This window comes from Rhinopithecus roxellana, chromosome 6, assembly GCF_007565055.1.
Source record: "Rhinopithecus roxellana isolate Shanxi Qingling chromosome 6, ASM756505v1, whole genome shotgun sequence".
In the NCBI taxonomy this organism is placed as follows: Eukaryota; Metazoa; Chordata; class Mammalia; order Primates; family Cercopithecidae; genus Rhinopithecus; species Rhinopithecus roxellana.
In genome coordinates, this window is record NC_044554.1 from 64,664,567 (window position 1) to 64,688,730 (window position 24,164).

At 40.3% G+C, this 24,164-nt stretch overlaps 1 protein-coding gene across 3 annotated transcripts in view; it reads right to left on the minus strand.

Annotated features, from left to right (window-relative positions):
- CALU (calumenin) overlaps window positions 1–24,164 on the minus strand; it is a 33,829-nt gene that overhangs the window by 4,726 nt on the left and 4,939 nt on the right. Inside the window, exons 2-6 of one of the 3 annotated variants that reach the window (XM_010378741.2) lie at window positions 20,125–20,937; window positions 19,699–19,930; window positions 13,402–13,595; window positions 8,514–8,680; window positions 7,729–7,789 (exon numbers count right to left, since the gene is read on the minus strand). In XM_010378741.2, coding sequence (XP_010377043.1) covers window positions 7,729–7,789; window positions 8,514–8,680; window positions 13,402–13,595; window positions 19,699–19,930; window positions 20,125–20,137 — 667 coding nt within the window. In that variant the 5' untranslated portion in view covers window positions 20,138–20,937. Of the gene's footprint in view, window positions 1–7,728; window positions 7,790–8,513; window positions 8,681–13,134; window positions 13,329–13,401; window positions 13,596–19,698; window positions 19,931–20,124; window positions 20,938–24,164 lie in introns of all 3 variants that reach the window. The other 2 variants (XM_010378742.2, XM_010378743.2) reach the window with 2 other exon arrangements.

Consider the following 24,164-nt stretch of genomic DNA (forward strand, 5'->3'; position numbering starts at 1 on the left):
TGCTAATCTGGCCTAACCCTTTTTCTTCATCCATTTGTTTGGAACCCAACAGCAGCTGCGAGGGTATTTTAGGCCAGAGAGACCTTAGAAAGCAAGGTATTTTCCCGAGGCTTAATTACTTATCTTGCAACAAGAATATTTCCAGCTGCTGATTTTAAGTCACATGAGAGCAAGGAGTCCTTATACCTTAATAAATGCAGAAATAAGAGGAGAGAACTACCATCAAGAAAGATTTAGACTCGTTCCCTACATTTCATTTCACCCTAAGGTAGCTAATTAAACTGGACCACTTGTTTTAGAAAGGTGTAGCCCAATTACTACAAAGAGTCCATTATACCAGTGGCCTTCAGTTGGGACAAGCATGCCCCTGGGGAAACAGGAACACTGTCAAGGAGTACACTGAGAAAGGTCAGTCAAGAGAGAATCAAATTCCAGATACTCAGTTCCACATATAGTTTTTTCCAAAAATTGATCTTCATAAGAATGTACCTCTGGCCATCAAGGTTTTTTCCCCATCTCCCCCCTTTCACAACTGCCCTTGTCCCACTTTATAAAAGAAAGGCATATTTTCATCCATTTTGAAACTACAGTGTAAAAAGCTCCAAGATAATGAAAAAGAAACAAATAGAAATACTAGTGTCTTGCCGGGCATGATGGCTCACACCTGTAATCCCAGCATTTTGGGAGGCCGAGGCAGGTAGATCACCTGAGGTCAGGAGTTTGAGACCAGCCTGGCCAAAACGGCAAAAACCTCATCTCTACTAAAAATACAAAAATTAGCTGAGCATGGTGGTGCATGCCTGTAATCCCAGCTACTCGAGAGGCTGAGGCAGGAGAATCACTTGAACCCAGGAGGCAGAGGTTACAGAGAGTCAAGATCATATCACTGCATTCTAGCCTGGGCGACAGAGCAAGACTCCGTCTCAAAAAAAAAAAGAAAAGAAAAAGAAAAAGAAATACTAGTGTCAGTCTTGAGAATGTAAATGTCTGAAAAAAATAAATAAATTCTTCTGCATGTCAAAAGGTTTTAAATTATTTGCTAAAAAAAAAAACAAAACAAAAAAACCTTGAAAAATGGCCTGAGTTTTAGCTAAGGGATCATTAAACATAATTTTTGGGCCGGATGCAGTGGCTCACGCCTGTAATCCCAGCACTTCGGGAGGCTAAGGCAGGTGGATCACTTGAGATCAGGAGTTTGAGACCAGCATGGCCAACATGGTGAAACCCCATCCCTACTAAAAATAAAAAATAAAATTAGCTGGGTGTGGTGGCCCATGCCTGTAATCCCCAGCTACCGGGGAGGCTGAGGCAGGAGAATCGCTTGAACCTGGGAGGCAGAGGTTGCAGTGAGCCGAGATCATGCCTCTGCACTCCAGCCTGGGTGACAGAGCGAGACTCCACCGTAAAACAAAAAAAAAACCCATAATTTTTGATGATAGATTACATGATTTCTGGCATGTAACTCAAAAGGAGTTCCAAGAACTAAGCGACATTGCTGTGACAAAACTTCCATTTGCATCAACTTATTTACTAATGTAAACAAGGTCTGTTAGTACTTCCTCTAAAAATAAAAATTAGGAATTGGTGCTGAATCCCATTTCACTCTAGCGATAAGTAATTGTCACCCATGGATATGAAACTATTTGAAAAAAGAAGTGTGAAAGAAATGCATTTAAAAAATATGTAAACATAAAACGTTTGCAATACATGTTATTTTGTTCAATTGTGTATTAATAATTGTAATAGTAACTTAACCCAGAAGACTCTAAAAACACTTAACAGCCATATCTCAGAAAACCATTTTCCATATTTCAATTTACATACACAATACTCTTGCAAATAAGAATGTTAAAATGACTAAGGCTTTCAAGATAAAATATGTCAGAATATAATTCTGTTGAGGAAGTAAACTGCAAATGTATCTAACAGAAGGCTGACTCGTGAGCCTGAGATCAGCCTGGGCAACACGGCAAAACACCTACAAGAAATACAAAAATTAGCCAGGCATGGCAGCACACACCTACAGTCCCAGCTACTCAGGAGGCTGAGGCAGGAGGATGGCTTGAGCCTGGGAGGTCGAGGCTGCAGTGAACCATGATCACGCCACTGCACTCCAGCTTAGGCGACAGAGCAAGACCCTGTCTCAAAAAGAAAAAGAAAAAAAAGAAGTAGGAGGCCAGGTGGCTGACATGTATAATCCCTGCACTTTGGGAGGCCAAGGCAGGTAGAGCTCTTGAGCCTAGGATTTCTAGACCAGCCTGGGCAACGTAGGGAGACCCATGTCCACAATAATAATAATAACAAAAATTAGCTGAGTGTGGTGATGCTCTTCTGTGGTCCCAACTGAGGTGAGAGGATCACTTGATCTCCCCACTTTGGAGATCGAGGCTGCTGTGATTGTGCCACTGCACACCAACATGGGCAACAGAATGAGACTCTTGTCTTTAAAAAAGTAGAAGAAATAGGAAGAGTGTAAAATGTCTAAGTTGGTGAGCAGTTTATTCATTTATTTTTTCAAGACAATACCATGCGGTGACTGGTAAGTAGTATAAATATCCCCAAATCCCTATAAACTTAAACAAAAAAAAGGGCAATTAAGTGATGGTCACATTGCTAACCAAATATCATAACTTAAAAAAAAAAAAAAAAAGTACCAAAGAAACATTTCCTTTTTAACTATTAAGAAATATAGGCCGCGCGCTGTAGCTCAAGCCTGTAACCCCAGCACTTTGGGAGGCCGAGACGGGTGGATCACGAGGTCACGAGATCGAGAGCATCCTGGCTAACACGGTGAAACCCCGTCTCTACTGAAAAAAAAACAAAAAACTAGCTGGGTGAGGTGGCGGGCGCCTGGAGTCCCAACTACTCGGGAGGCTGAGGCAGGAGAATGGCGTAAACCCGGGAGGCGGAGCTTGCAGTGAGCTGAGATCTGGCCACTGCACTCCAGCCCGGGCGACAGAGAGAGACTCCGTCTCAAAAAAAAAAAAAAAAAAAAAAAAAAAAAAAAAAAAAAGAAATGTAAAAAATTGGCACTTTGGGAGGTCGAGACGGGCGGACCACGAGGTCAGGAGATCAAGACCATCCTGGCTAACATGGCGAAACCCTGTCTCTACTAAAAAATACAAAAAACTAGCTGGGCGTGGTGGCATGTGCCTGCAGTCCCAGCTACTTGGGAGGCTGAGGCAGGAGAATGGCATAAACCCAGGAGGCGGAGCTTGCAGTGAGCTGAGATCCGGCCACTGCACCACTCCAGCCTGGGCCACAGACTGAGACTCCGTCTCAAAAAAAAAAAAGAAAATAAATGTAAAAAATTACGGATATTTTCTTATATACCCACAATGCCACTTTCATGTTTTACAAAATCAATTCCTTGGTATCATCTAATACCCAGACTGAATTTAAATTTCCTGATTATCTTTTTAAAGTTGGTGTGTCCAAATTATAGAAGTTGCTATGGTATTTTGTATTTAAATTTTATAGATTTCTTTCAGAATTACTTTCAAAATGTCAATGCTTACCACTAACAGAGATTATTCTTTTTCTCTTTTGAGACAGGGTCTTGCTCTGTGCCCAGGCTGGAGTGCACTGGTGCAATAACGGTGCACTGCAACCTCAAACCCTCAGGCTCAAGTGATCCTCCTGAGTTGCTGGGACTACAGGCACATGCCACCATGTCCGGCTTTTTTTTTTGTATTTTTTAGAGAGAGGGTTGCGCCATGTTGTCCAGGCTGGTCTCAAACTCCTGGGCTCAGGTGATTCACCTGCCTCAGCCTCCCAAAGTTCTCGGATTATAGGAATGAGCTACGGCATCCGGCCCAACAGAGCCTATTCTTTATAACTGTTTAAATTTCTTAATTAAATATTTCAGACGCCAGCTTTAAAACACAAAGGGAATGCTGTTGGTCAAATTCTTTCAGGAGTTATGTAAGTGAACAAGTCTGAAAACGCTTGAGTTATACGACATCTAAGTTAAGTGTAACTGCATTGCATGTAAGGTATGGGAAAACACCTAAAGAGAAGTCTAAACAGTTCCTGCAAGTTCTAAGCAAAGGTATTTAGTCAGTGCTGCCACTTTCCTGACCTTGAGTGTTAAGGGTAGAAGTACTCCTCTGTCTTAACCTCACAAGAGAAGTTCCTCAAGGCGGGACTTGCCAATTTTTCCCAAGGCTACAGCACATTCAGAAAATGTAGTATTTGTATGGTCTACTGGACCAGGTCCCTGCCCGAGCTGTCCTGAAGGCCAAGAAAACTTATTCACAGGATACAGATTGGAAAGTTCTGAATTAGGAAATAGATACATGCTTAAAAGATATGGTTTTAAAGGAAGTTAGAATACACAACACACTACAATGTAAGTGCATTTTAAAGCTAGGTGACTAAAGACAAACTATTTTAATTTCTATTTTTATTTATTTTATTTTATTTTTTGAGACAGAGTCTTGCTCTGTGGCCCAGGCTGGAGTGCACTGGAGCGATTTTGGCTCACCGCAACCTCCGCCTCCTGGGTTTAAGCCATTCTCCTGCCTCAGCCTCCTGAGTAGCTGGGATTACAGGCACGTGCCACCACACCTGGTTAATTTTTATATTATTAGTAGAGACAGGGTTTCACCATGTTGGTCAGGCTGGTCTCTAACTCCTGACCTTGTGATCTGCCCACCTCAGCTTCTCAAAGTGTTAGGATTACAGGCATGAGCCACCATGCTTGGCCGAATTTCTATTTTTAAAAGATTCAATCTATTTGATGATTTGAAGGGACTATTAATTTTCTTGGGTTGACATTACCTTTAAAAAAATGTTTTTAGAAACACATATACATTTTAGACATATATACCTAAATGTTTACAGATGAAATGACATAATGATTGGGATTTACTTCAAAGTAAGAAGGAAGCAAGGAAGTGGATGTGGCTAAGAAAAAAACTGGCTGTAAGTTGATTGTTGTTGAGGTTAGGCATGGGTACATGGGGATTCATTATACTATTCTAATTTTGGGGCAGGTGTGGTGGCTCACATTTGTAATCCCAGCACTTTGGGAGGCTGAGGCGGTCAGATCACTTGAGGCCAGGAGTTCAAGATCACCCTGGCCAACACGGTGAAACCCCGCCTCTATTAAAAATACAAAAATTAGCCAAGTGTGCTGGTGCACGCCTGTAATCCCAACTACTCAGGAGGCTGAGGCATAAGAATCACCTGAACCTGGGAGGCAGAGGTTGTAGTGAGTGGAGATCATGCCACACCACTGCACTCCAGCCGGGGCGACACAGCAAGACTGTCTCAAGAAAAAAAAAAAAAGTCGTGTATGTCTGCAATGCTCTATAATAGATTTTAAAAATAAAAATAATTATCAGCATAACTTTGGGAGTTTTGTTTTGTTTTTTCTTCTTTCCCTATGTTTCCACAGGCACTGATGGGGGCTTCTTTTCAATGCTAAATTTATGAGGCGAAGAACTTTGTTTCTTCATGATCTCCTTCAACAGGGCACTAGAAGTTGAAAGATACTGTTTGGGAGAATTTTAGGTTTACAAAGCCCAGCACCCCAGATGTAAAAGTATTTGCATTAGTTACTGACTTGTAAAAAAAAAAAAAAAAAAAAGCACACACGCACAAGGTAGCTTTGGTAGCTTCAAAATATAACTCCTCTGTCCATGAATCTATATGATACACAGGGAGACAGAAATATCTCCTTATTTGGCCTCAATGCTTGATAAGTGATGTAGTTAACAGTTATACAAATTCTTCTCCTTGGGAGGTTCAAAAGAGTTCCTCAGTTTCAGCAATGGCAATAAAATGGCAAAAGCCAAGAATAAAAAGATAAATCATTTAAAAGTAGAAAACCCTATAAACATCAACCTGGGCTCAGTAAATGCACCTAGGCATTTATCCACTGTCCTGATAAAACTTCTCCAAAAAAAAAAAAAAAAAAAAAAAAAAACCATTTAGGGAAACACCCTATCCTATCTTCCATTGCTCATCCTTCTTTAAGAAAAGTTCAAAGTACATCACTGAACCTAAGAAAAGGAAGGTCAACGGTCAAGGAGTAATTCAATTGGAATAACTGACTTGCTCCACACAGTTTAATGAAAGGTGACAGAGGTAAGGATTAAGTCTTCCTTTGAGGCTTAAAATAAACATCTCAGATAACTATCAGAGGTCTAAAAACAAACGGGTTTATCTGAAACACAAAACCAATGGTGTGCTAGAATAAGTTATTCCCAATAAGTATGTGAAACATTAAAATATCTAATATCGTTCTAAACAAAGTATTTGTAACAATGACATTTGTAGTAACAGTCTTACTTTCCATCTTTACTCACTTTTTTAAAGAGATGGAGTCTCGCTATGTTGTTCAGGCTAGAGTACAGTTGCTATCTACAGGCACAACCTCATTACTAATTAGCACAGTTCTGACCTGCTCTGATTCTATCCTGGGCTGGTTCACCCGTTCTTAGGCAACCTGGTGATCCCCTGCTCCCAGGAGGTCACCATATTGATGATGAACTTGTGACTACAGTCCAGAACTCTTGGACTCAAGTGATCCTCCTGCCTCAGCCTCCCAAGTAACTGGGTATGCCACCACACCCAGCTCCTTTACTCATTTTAATTTCTGTCACAATAATTGGGAAACAATTTGCTCAACTACTTGGTAAGAAAGACAGCTTTTTTTTTCTTTTTAAGCAATGAGAGTATCTTAAAATTAGTCTGACGATAATAAAACAGAGCTTTACTTGGGAGAAATTAGCCTTGAAGGTGTGACATCCAAAACAATTTTTTAAAAAAAAATTAGACACTAAAAAGGGAAATGTCAAAAGGGAAAAACTTAAAAAACAAAAGTAAAGTAGTCAGAGAATCAGACAGAAAATATGAACGGAACACAGTAAAAAGGAATGTCTACCAAGAGGGATCAGCAACTCCCCATCATTTATTTATCCATCTCTTAATCCATTCTCTATCTCCTTTCCCTGGTTTTTCCTATGTCAGTCTGGGCTCCCTGCAACTCTTTACCATCAGTTCCACTGAGCATGCAGGATACGCTATATCTGTGCTGTTGAGGATGGTAGCCACAGGTGCTTACTGAGCACTTGAAATGTGGCTGGGATGTGCTATAAGTATTAAAAAACCCTCAATAATTTATATTAAGTGGAAATTACAGTATTTTAGAATTTCAACACACTGTTGAAATTTCATCTGTTTCTTTTCACTTTTTAATGTGGCTATTAGAAAAGTTAAAATTACATATGGGGCTCACATTTATATGTTGATTGGGCAGTGTGGCTATGGATACTTTATCACAACCCACTATCACACTGGTCTGGTTAATGATCTGGTGACAGCTAATCAGCTAGTGAGAATTGACCTTTGGGGTAAATTGTTTCTATGGGCAAATACACCTTTCTTTTTTTTTTGAGACAGAGTTTCACTCTTGTCACCCAGGCTGAGTGCAACTGGTGTGTTCTCGGCTCACTACCACCTCTGCCTCTTGGGTTCAAGCAATTCTTCTGCCTCAGCCTCCTGAGTAGCTGAAATTACAGGTGCCTGCCACCACACCCAGCTAATTTTTTTGTATTTTTAGTAGAGACGGGGTTTCACCATGTTGACCAGGCTGGACTTGAACTCCACGGCCTCCCAAAGTGTTGGGATTACAGGCGTGAGCGACTGCGCCTGGCCAGCAAATACATCTTCCAAAGCTTCTCAGCTTTTCTAAGAAAAACACTAGAAGCAGAGACTTACCAATATACTCTTCTAGATCAATGAAACCATCAGCATTCTTATCTATATCTTCCATTGTTTCCTAAACAGGAAAGAATAAGAAGAGACTATTAAGTTAGTCTCCGAATTTGCCAGAAGAAAGTAAAGTATCTAGTTTAGGCAAACATTTATCATTCATTAAACATACACATACATGTATGTATGTATGTAGGTACGTATGTGTGTCTGTATGGTTAAAACCATTTCTAGCCAGGAAATGGTAAAACATGAGCAATTTCTTACGCTTCAATCTAAAAGAACTGAGTCTTCCTGGCAGAACACTGACACTGCTTAATGACAAACTATCCCATCCCGCCTATGATGATCTACCTGGTCGCCTTAGTCATGCGAAAGTCACACTAACAGGAGATGTGACCAGTGATTATGTGTACAGCTATAGATAGTCTATGTTATTAGTAACTGCCTTCTGTGAGAGTTCTTTAGTATCACTGTTATTACTCGATGTCTGACTATTGGTCATGGGATATTTTAAATAATAGGATTTCACCCCATTTTTACAATATGAAGCTACCAATGAAATGGCAAAATATATTACATGATAGAGGTATTATCATACTAAACAGAATGCCCAAGGCACCTTGATCAAGGTCACAGAAAAACAGTGACAGACCTTGGATTCTGAATCTGGCCAGTACTTACATAGCATATCACTCTGCCAAATACACAGGAAAGGCTAAAGGGGAAAGACAGAATAAACCACAAAAAGAGAAACTGAGTCCCTGTTCAGAATCCTTGTTCTCACCCACCTGCACTACTATATCTTTCATGTAGTCATACTCCTCAGGGTGCAGGAAAGCTGTGAACTCCTCCTTTGTGGCAATGAGGTCTCCATCCTTGTCTGCCATTTTAAACCTCCGCTCATCTCTAACCATCATCTGTTTATAGTTAAATCCATCATCAGGGTCTGGATCATCTAGAAAACAAAAATTTAGGTCAAATCTTAAAAGGCTTTCAGAAAACATGAAAATGTGTGGGGTGGGAAATCAACTTCAAATAAAGATAAACCATGCAATGAAGAAATAACTGATTACACAGGTAAAACTGCAGCAGTACAAAGACATTTAGTCTTGGGCTACAGCTCCAGTACTGGGATGTCAGAGTCAGCTTCAAGTTCACATGGAACTCTGGCTCCTGAACTATGTAACTCACTGTTATGCTTCACTATTGGTACTAAGGCTGCTAGAAGGCTTGAATTTTCTAGTTACATCTGGAAGGCAGTGGTGGCTCTCAAGTCCTACACTGCCTGAGTTTTAACTCTATCATTTTCTAGCTGTTTGGCCTGTGCCTTTGTCTTTTTTATCTGTAAAATGGAGATAGCAATGGTGCCAGCTTCACAAGATTGTTGTAAGGTTTAAATGAGAAAATATATCTAAGTGCTTAGAAACAATGCCTGGCACATAGTTGGCTTTCAATAAATGTCAGTTATTGCTATTTTTATTAAACATTAGGATCCCATTAAGAAGACAGAAACCAAAGGCCTTCTACCTCATATAATGGACACTTGGATTCAAGCAATAGAATGCCACCACTTTGAAGGTCACATTCTTTTTCTTTCAGTCAACGCAGAAATCTACCAAGAGTTACAGGTATTGTTCATCCCCATTTATGTGAAATTCCAGAAAATGCAAACTAATTTAGTCACAGAAAACAGATGAGTGATTGCCTATGGACAGGGGAATGGGGAGGATGAGAAGGATTACCAAAGGACGTGAGGAAATGTTGGGGGGGATAATGGATATGCTCATTATCGTGATTGCAGTGGTGGTTTCACTGGTAAACACATACGTCAAAACTCATCAATTGTGCACTTAAATACATACAGTTCACTTTATGTCAATAATGACAAAGGCATACAAAAAAAAAAAAACACCCTTAGATTAGAACCAAATTGAATTTGGAACTACCCATCTGTTATGATATTGAGCTACACAAGCAGCAGTTATCTAGTCTCTATATAAGAATATGGAAAAGTGAAATTTTGTTTTTTTTTTTTTTTTTTTTTGAGACAGAGTCTTGCTCTGTCGCCCACGTTGGAGAGCAGTGGTGCAAACTTGGCTCACTGCAAGCTCCGCCTTCCGGGTTCACACCATTCTCCTGCCTGAGCCTCCTGAGTAGCTGGGATTACAGGCACCCGCCACCACGCCTGGCTATTTTTTTGTATTTTTAGTAGAGACGGGGTTTCACTGTGCTAGCCAGGATGGTCTCGATCTCCTGACCTTGTGATCCACCCGCCTCAACCTCCCAAAGTGCTGGGATTACAGGCATGAGCCACTGCGCCTGGCCGAAATTTAGCTTTTTAAGCTGAAAGGATGTGGAGTTAACTGCAGGAAAGTAATAAATTTTTTTTCCAATCTGAGTTCCTGTATAAACCGAATTAAGATAACAGACATGAAAATTTTTTGGTGAAGATATTTTAAAAAGTAAAAGACACCCACATTAATGTTAAGAAATTATTGTTCCTGCAACATTGATTATATAAAAAGGATATGACACTGGTTTTATAAAAAAGACCCACAGGGCCCCTTTAAGAATAACATCATTACTGCTGACCTTTGAGACTGTTCAATCTTTCCACACTTTAAGTACAGTTTAAAGAAACAAAAACAAAACTACTGTATTATTTTGAGAGTTGAGCATTTTGAAGCTTCATTCTTTATTGAGTGTCAAAAATTCAGAAAGACAGCTTAATGAATCATAAGGCTTTGGGATCCTGTACGTACGTACGTACACACACACACACACTCTCTCTCTCTCTCTCTCTCAAAGCCGTAATAGGTTGAGATGGAGAACGTAAGGCAAACAAGCCTTTCTCAGATGCTAAGGTGTCTCTTCTGAACAAAGTTTCAGTACGATGTAACATAAATAAGAAACATAACAAGACAACTTATACTTTAAGACTAAATTCTTACATAAGTGCTCTCTTCCCTTGGGGTAAAACATGTTGACTGGACTCAAATAGCCTAATAGCAACATGCACATACATACATAAGGATGGAAATAGGAAGATACATTTTTTTTTTTTTTTTTCTAATTTATAGAGTCAGGGCCTTGTTCTGTGGCCCAGGCTGGAGTGCAGTGCAGTCATAGCTCAATGCAGTCTTGGACTCCTGGGCTCAAGCAATCCTCCTGCTTCGGCCTCCCAAGTAGCTAGGACTACTGACAAGTACTACCACTCCTGGTTACCTTTTGATATATTTTTTTTTGTAAAGATGGGGCCTAGCTTTGTTGCCCTGGCTGGCCTCGAATTCCTGGACTCAAGCAACCTTTCTGCCTTGGCCTCCCAAAGTGCTAGGATTATAGGCATAAGCTGCTATGCCTGGCCAAAACTTTAACAACAAAACCTATATTCCTATAGCTCTGCTTGGAATGCCATATTTATCCTAAGCACCAGTTCTTGCCCTAGCTGGCCTGTATACAGCTTTAGGTAGGCTCTTGATCTAGTTTTGCTATAGGCAGGGTAGATCTCAGTATTTCATATTTTACTTGTGGCAGAGACGGTGTTAACCTTTCTCTCATGGATAGCGGATTCATTGAGACAGATTTTTAACTAAGAGCTATGATGATTTATACCTGAACTCCAAATTGAATCAAGAACACTCAGTAACAAATACTCCTCCTCACTTCTCTAAGCCAACTCATGACCCCCTCAGTGCTGTCCACCCTCACGCCTCTGGGGAAAGATGCCTTATAAAGACATTGCTTCTCCAGTCAGTGCTTCAGCTTATGCAGTCTCAGGCAGCAGAAATACCCATTACGTTGAATCATTTGCCCTGTGAGGCAACAGAGCTCTCAACAGATTTTTATGCACATAATCATGCACAGCGCTGAAGAATCATTCTGGGCAACAAGTGAGTGCCTAGGTCAGAGCTGAGATTTATTTACACACCATTTTGTTTAGGTCACCAATAGCCTACTCTTTGCTTTATATTTATCATTAATTCCAAATAAATCAGGAAGGTGTTGGGTCTCAGCCAGAGCAAGAAGCAGGATGCCTCTCCATCTGTGCTGACTGTTTAATACATGTGTTCTTAATTGGGTGAAGGATATGTTTGGTTCTTGGCTAAGTGTCAAGCATTGAGAGAGAGTGCCACTTTAGTCTTAGGAAAGAGAACAAGCCTGACACAGAAATAAAAGTCTCTTCACCAGAAATGCATGCAGTCCTGTAATTAATGCAGACAGCTGGCTATCTGTGGGGAAACAGATCCATTATACACTCACTGTTAGTCAGTGGAGGAGAACGCTTGCTTTAACCCAGAAGGTTGCCTAATTTCCAGGATTAAAATGGAGAAAGTACCATTTATATTAATACATTCTTGTCTTAAACTATAACCATGTACAACAGAGGAGTTTCACGAATAAAAACACCCTGGGTCATCAACTCAGTAAGACTCACTGCCTAGTATTCAGCAGCAGGCAAGTGTTACAAGTAAAAGAAAATTACTAACAGGTGGCCCAAGCGTACAAGCTATCAAATCAACAAAAAGCAATCAAATTAACATTTATTTGCCTTGAAGCATTTGCAAAGCAGGCTGATAAACTCATGTGCCAGAGAAAACAAATGGGAAATTTTCATTTCCAAACTTCAGTAAGCAGACATACTGAAATAGTTGAATTTTATCAAGGAAAGCTATTTTATTAAAGAAAGACTTCTCACCAGTTATAAAGAAATCTAATTTGGTTTGAATTTTAGGTACAACACTTTATTGGGACCATGTCAAGAGACATCTCAAAGCCCCTTGCTTTGCACTGTTGGAACTATGTAGCCTTATAGCCTTTTTTTTTTTTTTTTTTTGACAAGTCTTGCTCTGTCCCCAAGGCTGGAGTGCAGCAGTGCAATCATGGCTTGCAGCTGCCTCAACCTCCTGGGCTTAAGTGATCCTCCCACCTCAGCCTCCTGAGTATCTAGGACAGGCATGTGCCACCATGCTTGGCTAATTTAAATTTAAATTTTTTTTTTGGTAGACACAGGGTCTCCCTATGCTGCCCAGACTGGTCTCAAACTCCTGGGCCCAGGCAATCGTCCTGCCCCAGCATCCCAAAGTGCTTACAGGCGTGAGCTATCGGCACCAGGCCCAATGTATTCTTTCAAATGAATCTACTTCAAAAATTGTCTCTATGAGGGATGACATAAAGAAAAAATGGTAAAATATATGTAAAATGCTAAAAATGTAGAAGATAACAGACTTCAGAAAATGACAATTAAACATATTAAAAAAACATAATATACAAATTTAAAATTAATAAAGGGAATCAGTTTAGCACTGAATTGAACTATTTAAGATAAGCTTCCCTTCCTTTACTGCGTGACCCATTTGTTTCTTTGACTCAAGACCACGGTCTCTGCCAGGCTGACATCTTGCCCCTTACCCAGGTAAGTGCCATAAGTCACGTTTCTGTACTCATCCCAGGAGATTAAGCCGTCTTGGTTCATATCAAACTCCTGCCACTGGTTTTCAACATTGTCATATATGTATTTCTTCTGGGCGTGCTTAATCCAGGATTTCAGCTCCCCCTCCGTCACAAACCCATCTTTATCCGCGTCTATTTTATCTACAATCATTCTACAAGACAAAACAGTTACGTTTCAAGGTGCCAGCTCCACAAGGCTTTTTCCCCCAGATAGTAGGGACCTACCTAAAACGTAGCCGTAGGTGGCATTTTTATACTCCTCCCAGGAAACGAGGCCGTCCTCATTGAGGTCATGCCCCTTCCACTGTCGCTCTACATCCTCGTAAATCCAGCGCTTTTGTGCAAATTTAATCCAGTCTTTGAGCTCATCCACAGTGACAAACCCGTCCTTGTCGCCATCTATTTTACTTACAATCTTTCTGTAGAAAATGCAGAGAAATCCAGCAAAAAGGTTAAAAAGACACAGAACTCTGGACTTAGCCAGGTGTGTGCCCAGGGCTAATGCACAGAAATAAAAAATTGTCTCCAAAACAAAACTGCCAGGCCAGCAACTGAAAAAAATGGTCCATTACTGGTCCGTAACAAGCCACAGTGAATAAGGTCAACATAGTCAAGGCTGGTGCACTTGGATCCAAAAGCAAACTCAGCCTATCTCTTTAGAGGTAGATTTCAGTCTATGGTTAGAATTCAGGAGTGAATATCCACTCCTATCCAAGTTCTCCACTCTTTGTATCAAACAACATGTAAAACTTTGTTTTTCCTTTTTTTCATTTTTATTTTCTCTAGTGAAGATGTGGCTGAACTTTATTTTTCTTTATTGCTTACAGAAGAGAAACTCCAATTCTTGGTAAATAATCATGGTTTTCTAAAAATTCATAATATTTACATCCGACTTTAAAAATGTAGCTGCTTTTAGAAAAAGTAACACTTTTGATAAAAATACGAAGATATCAAAAAAGTTCTGGGATCATTTATATCTCAAGGCAAGATTATTTTTAAAAAACAGATAAAAAGACAGGAAGATGCGTATCTAAAAAATGGCTAGCAGCTTTTAAATACTATGTTGAACTGGATTTTTACATGAAAACAGAGAACTCTGAGGAAATGATGTGGTAAGAATGTATATCTGATTATGAGAATGTTAATAAGCTGAGAGAGTTAGTATGTAGATCATAAAGCAAAACCACAAAGCTAAAGGATCAGTAGCTTTATGAAGCTTTATAAGTGTCTTTCTTCCAGATCTATCATCTTATGGATTTAAAAATATGGGCATGATATGAAAACTTCTGTTTAAAGGTGCAATCACTTAACTACAGAGGCAAGATCATCCTATGTAATGTTACCCAAGTAAGCAGCCCAGTTTGGAATACGAAGTTCAAGTCAAAACTTCCAACAGAAGCGAAATCTTGGTATACTCCTATGCTCTATTATTTGCAGGACTGAAAAGATCGTCACTTGGTAGCAAATAATGTCTTTCCCCAGTCTGTGTTCATTTCATGAATACAACATAGGAAAGTGATCAGAATTGAAGAGCACTAGTGACACTATGAAAAGAGACTCATCTTGATACAGATAGGGTGTTAGATACAACTATTACTTAAATCCTATAAGTAACTACCTATAAGGATTGAAAAGATTGTCACTTGGTAGCAAATGTCTTTCCCCAGTTTATTTCATGAAAAAACATAGGAAAGTGATCAGAATTGAAGAGCACTAGTGACACTATGAAAAGAGACTCATCTTGATACAGATACGGTATTAGATACAACTATTACTTAAATCCTATAAGTAACTAGCATTTTCCTTCAGAGAATGTGTAATCTTGCTCCAAAATGTTAACAGGAAAGGTAAACCAGTAAGAAGTCATCTCTGGACTGGTACAGTGGCTCACGCCTGTAATCTCAGCACTTTGGGAAGCCAAGGTGGACAGATCACATGGCAGGAGGTGACGAATTCGAGACCAGCCTGGCCAACATGGTGAAACCCAGTCTCTACTAAAAACAAAACACAAAAATTAGCTGGGCATGGTGGCGCATGCCTATAATCTCAGCTATTCAGGAGGCTGAAGCAGGAGAATCTCTTGAACCTGGGAGGCTGTGGTTGCAATGAGCTGAGATTGCGCCACTGCACTCCAGCCTGGGGGACAGAGCGAGACCCTGTCTCAATAAAAAAAAAAAAAAAAAAAAAAAAAAAAAAAAAAAAAAAGAAGTTATCTCTTAAATATCCTCTTCTATGTACATAGACATAAGGACAATTTTTGTTGTTGTAACTTTAGTCCTGTAGAATTTTAACACTATTCACAGATGAAGCTATACCAACATTAAAAAGTTCTACATTATTTATAATGGGATGCAGTTTGTGCTCGAATGATACTGGTTACTAATAGTGCCACTGTACAGTTCATAAATAAAGGGCAAGGAAAAAGGGCAACCAGAACCCCTCCTATCCCCAAAAGGTATTTTTAAACTATTATAAATAGCCTAAGAGAAGGATCGCCCAGATTAAAAAAGACATGACTGTTCAAGACGGGCTTTTCTTAATGAAGCTGGCTAAAGAACATTCTATTCAATGCAAACATCTCAAATGGTTTAACCTAGGGGTTGGCAAACTTAAGAAAAAAATTATATATTTTTTTACCTAAACAGAAAAATAGTTTACAAGGCAAACTTCTTTTTTAAAAAAGGGACAGATAGTAAATATTTTTGACTTTGTGGGCAACATATGGTATGGTGTGTGTGTGTGTTTTTTTCTTTTTAAACAAGCCTCTAAAAATGTAAAAGCCATTCTTGCTGATCATCAAGCCTGCAGGCAGTAAGTACACTGGAAGTGGGCACATCCTATTTTAGGCATAAGGCTCTAAACCATCATCTTTAAATGCCTGTGTAAATTTATAAAGCTGATGGTGTCATAGTCCTGTGACAGCGGAGAACCCTATGGATGCCACTAAATAAGCCTTTATTCTAGGACAGACACAATGCATTAGTGCACCTCATGTTATTTCTTTTAGGAGGTAGCACATACCTCTACATTTCAAGGAGCATAAAGCAAACTCTTCAGTTGTTTAAGAATTTGGATCAATAAATGGGCTCCAGAAAGGTGACCAATATTCCTGAAATTTTCAGTACACAAAATTTTCTTATTTTTATTGTTATTATTATTTTTTGAGACAGGGTCTTGCTCTGTCACCCAGGCTGGAGGGCAGTGGTACAATCACAGCTCACTGTAGCCTTGACCTCCCAGGCTGAAGGGATCCTCTCATCTCAACCTCCTCAGTGGCTGGGACTACAGGCACACGCCACCACGTCCAACTGATTTTTTAATTTGTTGTAGAGAGAGGGTCTCCCTATATTGCCCAGGATGGTCTCAAACTCCTGAGCTCAAGCAGTCCTCCTGCTTCAGCCTCTCAAAGTACTGGGATTACAGCTGTGAGCCATTGTGCCTGGCCCAAAATTGTATATATAAGCGTGCACTTTTCTGAGGAAAAGTCCTTAGCTTTCATTAGACTCCCAAAGGGCCTGGGCCTGTGATCCCCAAAAGGATAATGAACTGCTCTAGTTCACTTCTATAATACATATATCAAGGATTTCTTTTTTTTTGAGACGGAGTCTCTCTTTGTTGCCAGGCTGGAGTGCAGTGGCGTGATCTCGGCTCACTGTAACCTCTGCCTCCCGGATTCAAGCAATTCTCCTGCCTCAGTCTCCTGAGAAGCTGGTACTACAGGCTCGCGCCACCACGCCCAGCTAACGTTCGTATTTTTAGTAGAGACAGGATTTCACCATATGGGCCAGGATGGTCTCAATCTCTTTTTTTTTTTTTTTTTTTTTTTGAGACGGAGTCTTGCTCTGTCGCCCAGGCTGGAGTGCAGTGGCCGGATCTCAGCTCACTGCAACCTCCGCCTCCCGGGTTCACGCCATTCTCCCGCCTCAGCCTCCTGAGTAGCTGGGACCACAGGCGCCCGCCACCTCGCCCGGCTAATTTTTTGTATTTTTAGTAGAGACGGGGTTTCGCCGTGTTAGCCAGGATGGTCTCGATCTCCTGACCTCGTGATCCACCCGTCTCGGCCTCCCAAAGTGCTGGGATTACAGGCTTGAGCCACCGCGCCCGGCTGGTCTCAATCTCTTGACCTCATGATCTGCCTGCCTCGGCCTCCCAAAGTGTTGGGATTACAGGCGTGAGCCATTGTGCCCAGCCAGAAAACTTTTTAAATATTAAGAACCACTACCTCAAAACAAATCTTCATTTTAAGGATACATGAAATGGCCTATCTGTCAATATTCTTAATAAGAAAAAATACCTGAAACTTGTATATTGAATTGTTTTAAAATGCTTCCTGTGTTCTTTTAGCTATTATTGCAAATAAGGCATAAACAATGACTTACCTCTTAATAATTACATGTCTTATAGACAGATGGAAAAAAGGGGGAACCTGTTGTTCCCAGTTCTGGTATACATTACCCTACCAAAACAATGTCTGGAAATGCCACAGTAAATAAGTTTTTTAAAAGGTTCATGTGGGATTCTTGCTCCCAACAGTATGTTACTATATAAAGTAGGGATATTTGTCACTACCAACAAAATTTGGGAGAAGCAAACAGTCTATTCGTACATTCAATAAAAAACATGACTTTATCATCTTATTCTAATCAAATACAGAATCTGCATATGTGACGAACTTTTAATATTCACTGATCACAAAAAGGAGTACTTTCTACTGAAAACTGCCAGCAGAGCTTTATCCCTACCTGCAAGGAGCCAGAACATCCTCATTAAAGTACCATCTACACTAAATGACACCAAACCTAAGGGCCTTTCATTATTTAAGAGTAATTCTGTGAAAAAATATGTGCAGACCAAAATGTGAGTTGGACATGCACAATATTAATGGGCGTGACATGAAGAATTAGAATACCCTCTGCATTTCTATTTTCTTTTTTTTGAGACGGAGTCTCGCTCTGTTGCCCAGGCTGGAATGCAGTGGCACGATCTCAGCTCACTGCAAGCTCCACCTCCCGGGTTCATGCCATTCTCCTGCCTCAGCCTCCCGAGTAGCTGGGACTACAGGCAACCGCCACCACGCCCAGCTAAATTTTTTTTTGAGATGCAGTCTTGCTCTGTCGCCCAGGCTGGAGTGCAGTGGCCGGATCTCAGCTCACTGCAAGCTCCGCCTCTCGGGTTTACGCCATTCTCCTGCCTCAGTCTCTCGAGTAGCTGGTTCTACAGGTGCCTGCCACCTCGCCTGGCTAGTTTTTTTTTTTGTATTTTTTAGTGGAGATGGCGTTTCACTGTGTTAGCCAGGATGGTCTCAATCTCCTGACCTTGTGATCCACCCGCCTTGGCCTCCCAAAGTGCTGGGACTACAGGCGTGAGACACTGTGCCCGACCTGCATTTCTATTTTCAACCTGGGATGTTAGTACGGTTATTAGATTAAAACTGAAAGTGAGGATGGTCTCTCAAAGGAAAGCAATCTAATAGAACACTAACTCTGTGATGCATTTCTATCTATATCTACTTTCAAATGTTATGTGATAGTACTCATTCTACATAGCAAAATATTTTTATTTCTGTCACTGTTGAAGAATAAAACACTGTACCCTTCAGTCAGTAGATAACCCAACAAAAAAATAAATTTATTCTGCAGCATCTTCCAAAGCAAATCCTATAACAATGTCTTAGGATCAAAATGCTACCCAACAAGGCAAAATATTTTTAGAAATTGCTATGTGTGGCACAACTTTCCACACAAATCTCTTGAATACAGTTTAGAAAGTTGCACCAATAGTGCTCACTGAGAATAATATTTTTACAAAGTTGACCTGCATTTTCTTCAAAAGGAAGGCTTTGGAAGGACCAAAAAAAACAGATCCCCAATTAGAAATAATCAACTGGGATTCTACCAAATCAATTTTTCAGGTCAAAAGCTGTCTACCAAGAGAGCCAAAGAATCTGACTATGGCCCCGCTGTTACTGAAACAGTAACTCATACTCAGACATTAAGTTACAATTTTCTAAAAGACAAAGTTGATTTTATTTTTGTTTTTTAATGAAGCAAATATCTGAGAATGAAAATAAAGAGGGTGAAGGACACCCCGGGAAACCATAAACTTTATAGGGATCCAATGTGCAGTTTATTAGCCCATCAAAGACTTGGTTTGTGCCAGGTCAATAGGGCACAGTTTTTAAAAATTAAAAGCAGCAGAGATGAGAAGAGATGAGAAATCCCCCCATGCTATGCTCTTCTGGTAGCAAGATAATGCAGTTCAAGTTGGGTCCTGCAGTACTTGGTACTTTTATGCAAAAACGATGCTCTGTAGAACGAGGCACAGGCTGTTATTCAATTAAAAATGTATGAAATCAGGCACTTAATGAAATTTTAGAGGTAGTAATTCCATGATTAGCTTTCAGAAGATATATTAATAGTTCAATACAACTTTACTCATAACTGAGCCAGAAAAGAAGGAAAGAATTAGCCTTTATAAAGAATGTCATTACCCACACTAGAACCCTGAGAGCTGGCACCTTACCCAAGCCTTTCCTTGCTCTCTTCTGGTGTCAGCTGATCAAAGGTCTTTGCTTCTTCAGCACCCAAGAAGGCATCATGGTCATAATCAAAACTCTGAGCATCATTGTGAACCTTGTCACTGAGCTGAGGCTCATGATGTACACGGTCCTTCTTTTCTGTGGGCTTGCTCAAGGCAAAGGCTGTGCACAGGGACAGGCACATAAGAAACTGTCGCAGGTCCATGATAATTAGATCTTAAAGAAAATGAAAAGCAGTTAATTCAGGAGGCAGTACGCTTAATAACTAAATAAGAAATTAAAAGCTCACATCCCAAATTATTAATGTGATACACACATCTATGCAAGTCTTTTATATTATCCCAATTACTTAATCCATAAAATAAGTATGGTGGAATATCAGACTCTTCATTATGGTGAGAAATTTTTACCAGTTTCCTTCATCTGATTGTAGGCTGATAAGAAACTTATAGTTAAAATGTCCACTTTCTGTTTTCTTTCAAAAGATACCAAAGTACAACTTTAATCTTTTTGCCTAAATTCGTAAGAATTAAAAGTGAAAGAACCAAGATTTAAATGCTGATTCCAAATCCTGTACTTTTTGTACGCATTGGTGGTCTGGTCTTCAAATATGGCTGATTATTAGAATCATCTAGGAAGCTTTAAGTTTCCCCTATTGATTTAGATTCTCTGAAGCTGAATTCAGACATTTGCAGCTTTAAATGTTTTTCAGGTGATTCTGATGTTCATGAGATTAGGAACCAGTGAAACACTTGGCAGCTTCCTTGGTCTATAGCACCAAGTCTCCAACATCCAGGCTCAACCTTGAGTCACCTTCAAAGGCCAAATCATTAAAATGGTCTGGCCACAGGTAAGAACTTCTTTATCCTTCTGCACAGTTGTTTCCCATACTTGCCTAGGCATAAATACCACCTGTAGTACTGTTCAAAGTACAGATTTCCAGGCCCTGATTCAAACTTTCAGAATCTCTGTAGTCACAGGAGACTCTAATGAACAAGCACAAAGCTGGAACACTTGACTGAAAAAATGTGACAAAAAACCTGCAAAGAAGCTGCAGAGTAGAAATCTGTTTAGTACACTCTACTGATTCCCCACAGTACTATCCAGAGTGGTTAAAGTCTTAGAGGAAAAAAAAAAATTAAAAATCAAGAAGAAGGGTTTTCAGGATTTTACATTTTCTTTCATCACTGGGAAAGCAGCTCAGTGGGGGAGGGTGGGAGGTCCTGAAATGGCAGAGGACGTATCAGTGGAGAGTGGAAAGTGTTCTACAGTAAATATGACAATGCAGTAAGACAAACAGAAATGTACCTAAGGAGATAATGGGGGCGGGGGGGCAGGTGGGCAGTGCCCCAAGTCTCAAAAAAGGTACTGTTACCGATGATGTGAAGGTTAAGACTTATGACAATCCATCAGAAGAAGCAATGTGAAAGCAAGACCATGAAACCCACAGAGAAAGGGGTTGAAGATGGTACTTATCTTACTCTATTCCTATCAATGTTAGAACTTGGCTATGTTTCTCAACATTGTTTCATTCAACCCATCAAAATACCCACATTTACAGACAAAGATACTTAAGTAAGATGTTCAATGATGACAGTTCATAATGATTAAAAAATCGGAAAACAAATAAAAAGAGAATTGGCAAAATATATTAAATCTTTACTATGGAAAAATACACAAAGCTTAAAAAGAATGGGCCAACATTGGGAGGCCAAGGTGGGCGGATCACAAGGTCAGGAGATAGAGACCATCCTGGCTAACGGGATGCTGAAACCCCGCCTACTAAAAATACAAAATATTAGCCAGGCATGGAGGCGGGCACTTGTAGTCCCAGCTACTTGGGAGGCTGAGGCAGGAGAATGGTGTGAAGCTGGGAGGCAGAGCTTGCAGTCAGCCGAGATCGCACCACTGCACTCCAGCCTGGGCTACCGAGCGAGACTCAGTCTCAAAAAAAAGAACGACGTGAGGCCGGGTGTGGTGGCTCATGCCTGTAATCCCAACACTTTGGGAGGCTGATGCAGGTGGATCACTTGCATCCAGGAGTTTAAGACAAGCCTGGGTGACATGGTGAAACCCTGCCTCTACTAGAAATACAAAAATTAGCCTGGCATGGTGGCACGCACCTGTAGTCCCAGCTACTCAGGAGGCTGAAGTGGGAGGATAGCTTGAACCCACCGGGTGGAGGTTGCAGTGAGCTGAGATTGTGCCACAGAACTCCAACCTGGGTGACAGAGATCTTGTCTGGAAAAAAAAAAAAAAAAGAAGCCAGGCGTGGTGGCTCATGCCTGTAATCCCAGCACGTTGGGAGGCCGAGACGGGAAGATCACTTGAGGTTAGGAGTTCGAGACCAGCCTGAGAAACATGGTGAAACCCTGTCTCTACTAAAAATTCAAAACTTAGCTGGGTGTGGTGGCGCATGCCTGTAGTCCCAGCTACTCAGAAGGCTGAGGCATGAGAAGTGCTGGAACCCGGGAGGCGGAGACTGCAGTGAGCTGAGATCGCGCCACTGTACTTCAGCCTGGGTGACAGAGTGAGACCCTTTCTCAAAAAAAAAGAGTGTAAAAAAAAAAGAATGAGACGCATCTATCCACAGTGACATGGAGAACTCACCATGATATGTCAAGTGAACAAAAAAAGCAAGGTGCAAAACAATGTGAAGATCTCATTTACATAAAAAGCAAAACAAAATTAAACTATCTCCCCAGCTTGTTTTTATTTGTATAAAATACAACATGCACATAAATGGTGTGGAAAAATAAACACCCATGTGCAAACAGTGGTAACCTCAAAGTTCATGGAAGAGACAGGAATGGGGTGGGTTGGTAAGACTGGTGTGAAAGTGAATTTTAATACTGTATCCTGTTGTACTGTCTAATTTGTATGAACAGCACACTCTCATGTTTATTAGCTTTCTGTATGTATCACTTGTAAAATACTGCTCTGGGTGAATAACACCACTCTGGCTGACCCTCCAATAATTCAACTGATCAATCAAATCAGTTAAAGAGTAAACAGATAATTCAAGATTTAGTGGCTCTATAAATACAACATTAAAGTGAGCATGCCTTTACTTCAGGGCAAAATGAAACTTCTATCTCAAACTATAAACAAGTCTTATTTTGAGAGAGTGTCTTACTCTGTCACCCAGGTACTTGGAGTGGTGTGATGATAGCTCACTGCAGTCTGGACCTCCGGGGCTCAGACCGTCCTCCCACTTCAGTCTCCCAAGTAGCTGGGAATACAAGTGTGCACCACCATGCCCAGCTAATTAAAAAAAAAAAAAAGTTGTAGAGTCTCACTATGTTGCCCAGGCTGGTCTCAAGTGATCCTCCTGCCCTGGCCTCCCAAAGTGCTGGGATTACAGTCGTGAGCTACCATATCCAGCCTATAAACAAATAATTCTGTAGATAAACAAAACTTTGGAAACAAAAAACAGAATTATATGTTGTTGATGTTTTGGAATATATCCCAACAATATGAATAATGACAGAGGCTTGCAGAATCAAGTAAAATCAAGTCACTGCAACAAACGATTTTCCTTATGCCTAAGGGGACTTTATCTTTAGGAAAATTTTATAAATGATTACATTCTCAAAATAAAATATAGCACAATACCCTAACAATTCTTGCCAACCCCAAATATTACAATATGAATAAATGCTTATGCACTCTAACATTATCAGGGCCTGGAAAGGATACTATACCAAATTTTAAGACATGTAGCATACAGAAATGTAATATATTGGTTCACTTTGTGATTTAGAGGGAAAACTACATTTATGTTTCAGGCTTAATATCTTGATACAAGGATGCCAGAATTCCAAAGAGGAAAAGCCAAGCGATTTAGCTTTATCACTCACCTATTTCTCCTTCCTTCCCCTCTCTCGATTAAACTTCCAATCTCACCCTTAAACAGGCTCCTCCATTCTGTCAATCAATGCTTCTCAGGTCTCCACTACCCACAGTCTTTCCCAGACTGTGCTATTCCTTCAACCCTGTGCTTCCCTTTCCCTCACCCACACAGTTTCTACCCTGCTGCCTCTGCTTCCTCACCATCCAATGCTACCCTGAAATCTGGCTTCCTTACTATTGATGAAACTGCCTACAAGCGTCATCAAAGACCACCAGATGGACAAAGTCAATGGTCCATCTTTAACTTCTTTATCTTTCTGCAGGGAGGAATGAAAAATCTGCACTTTAAGTAAGTTCTACTTAAAAAAAAACAAAACATCCTTTGTGCCCACATATACCAACTCCTGGCTATTAGAAACTTTAACAGAAGGCCTCTTGTTTTATGAATACAGACACTAAAAACAAAAAACACCATCCATACCAAAAACTGTACTAGATTTATCTAAAACCATATGGTTTTTGGTATGGAGCGTGTGTGTATGTTCAAGCAGAAACAAAGGACATCTAAGACAAAGGATATTTTATGTGGGAAGATGTG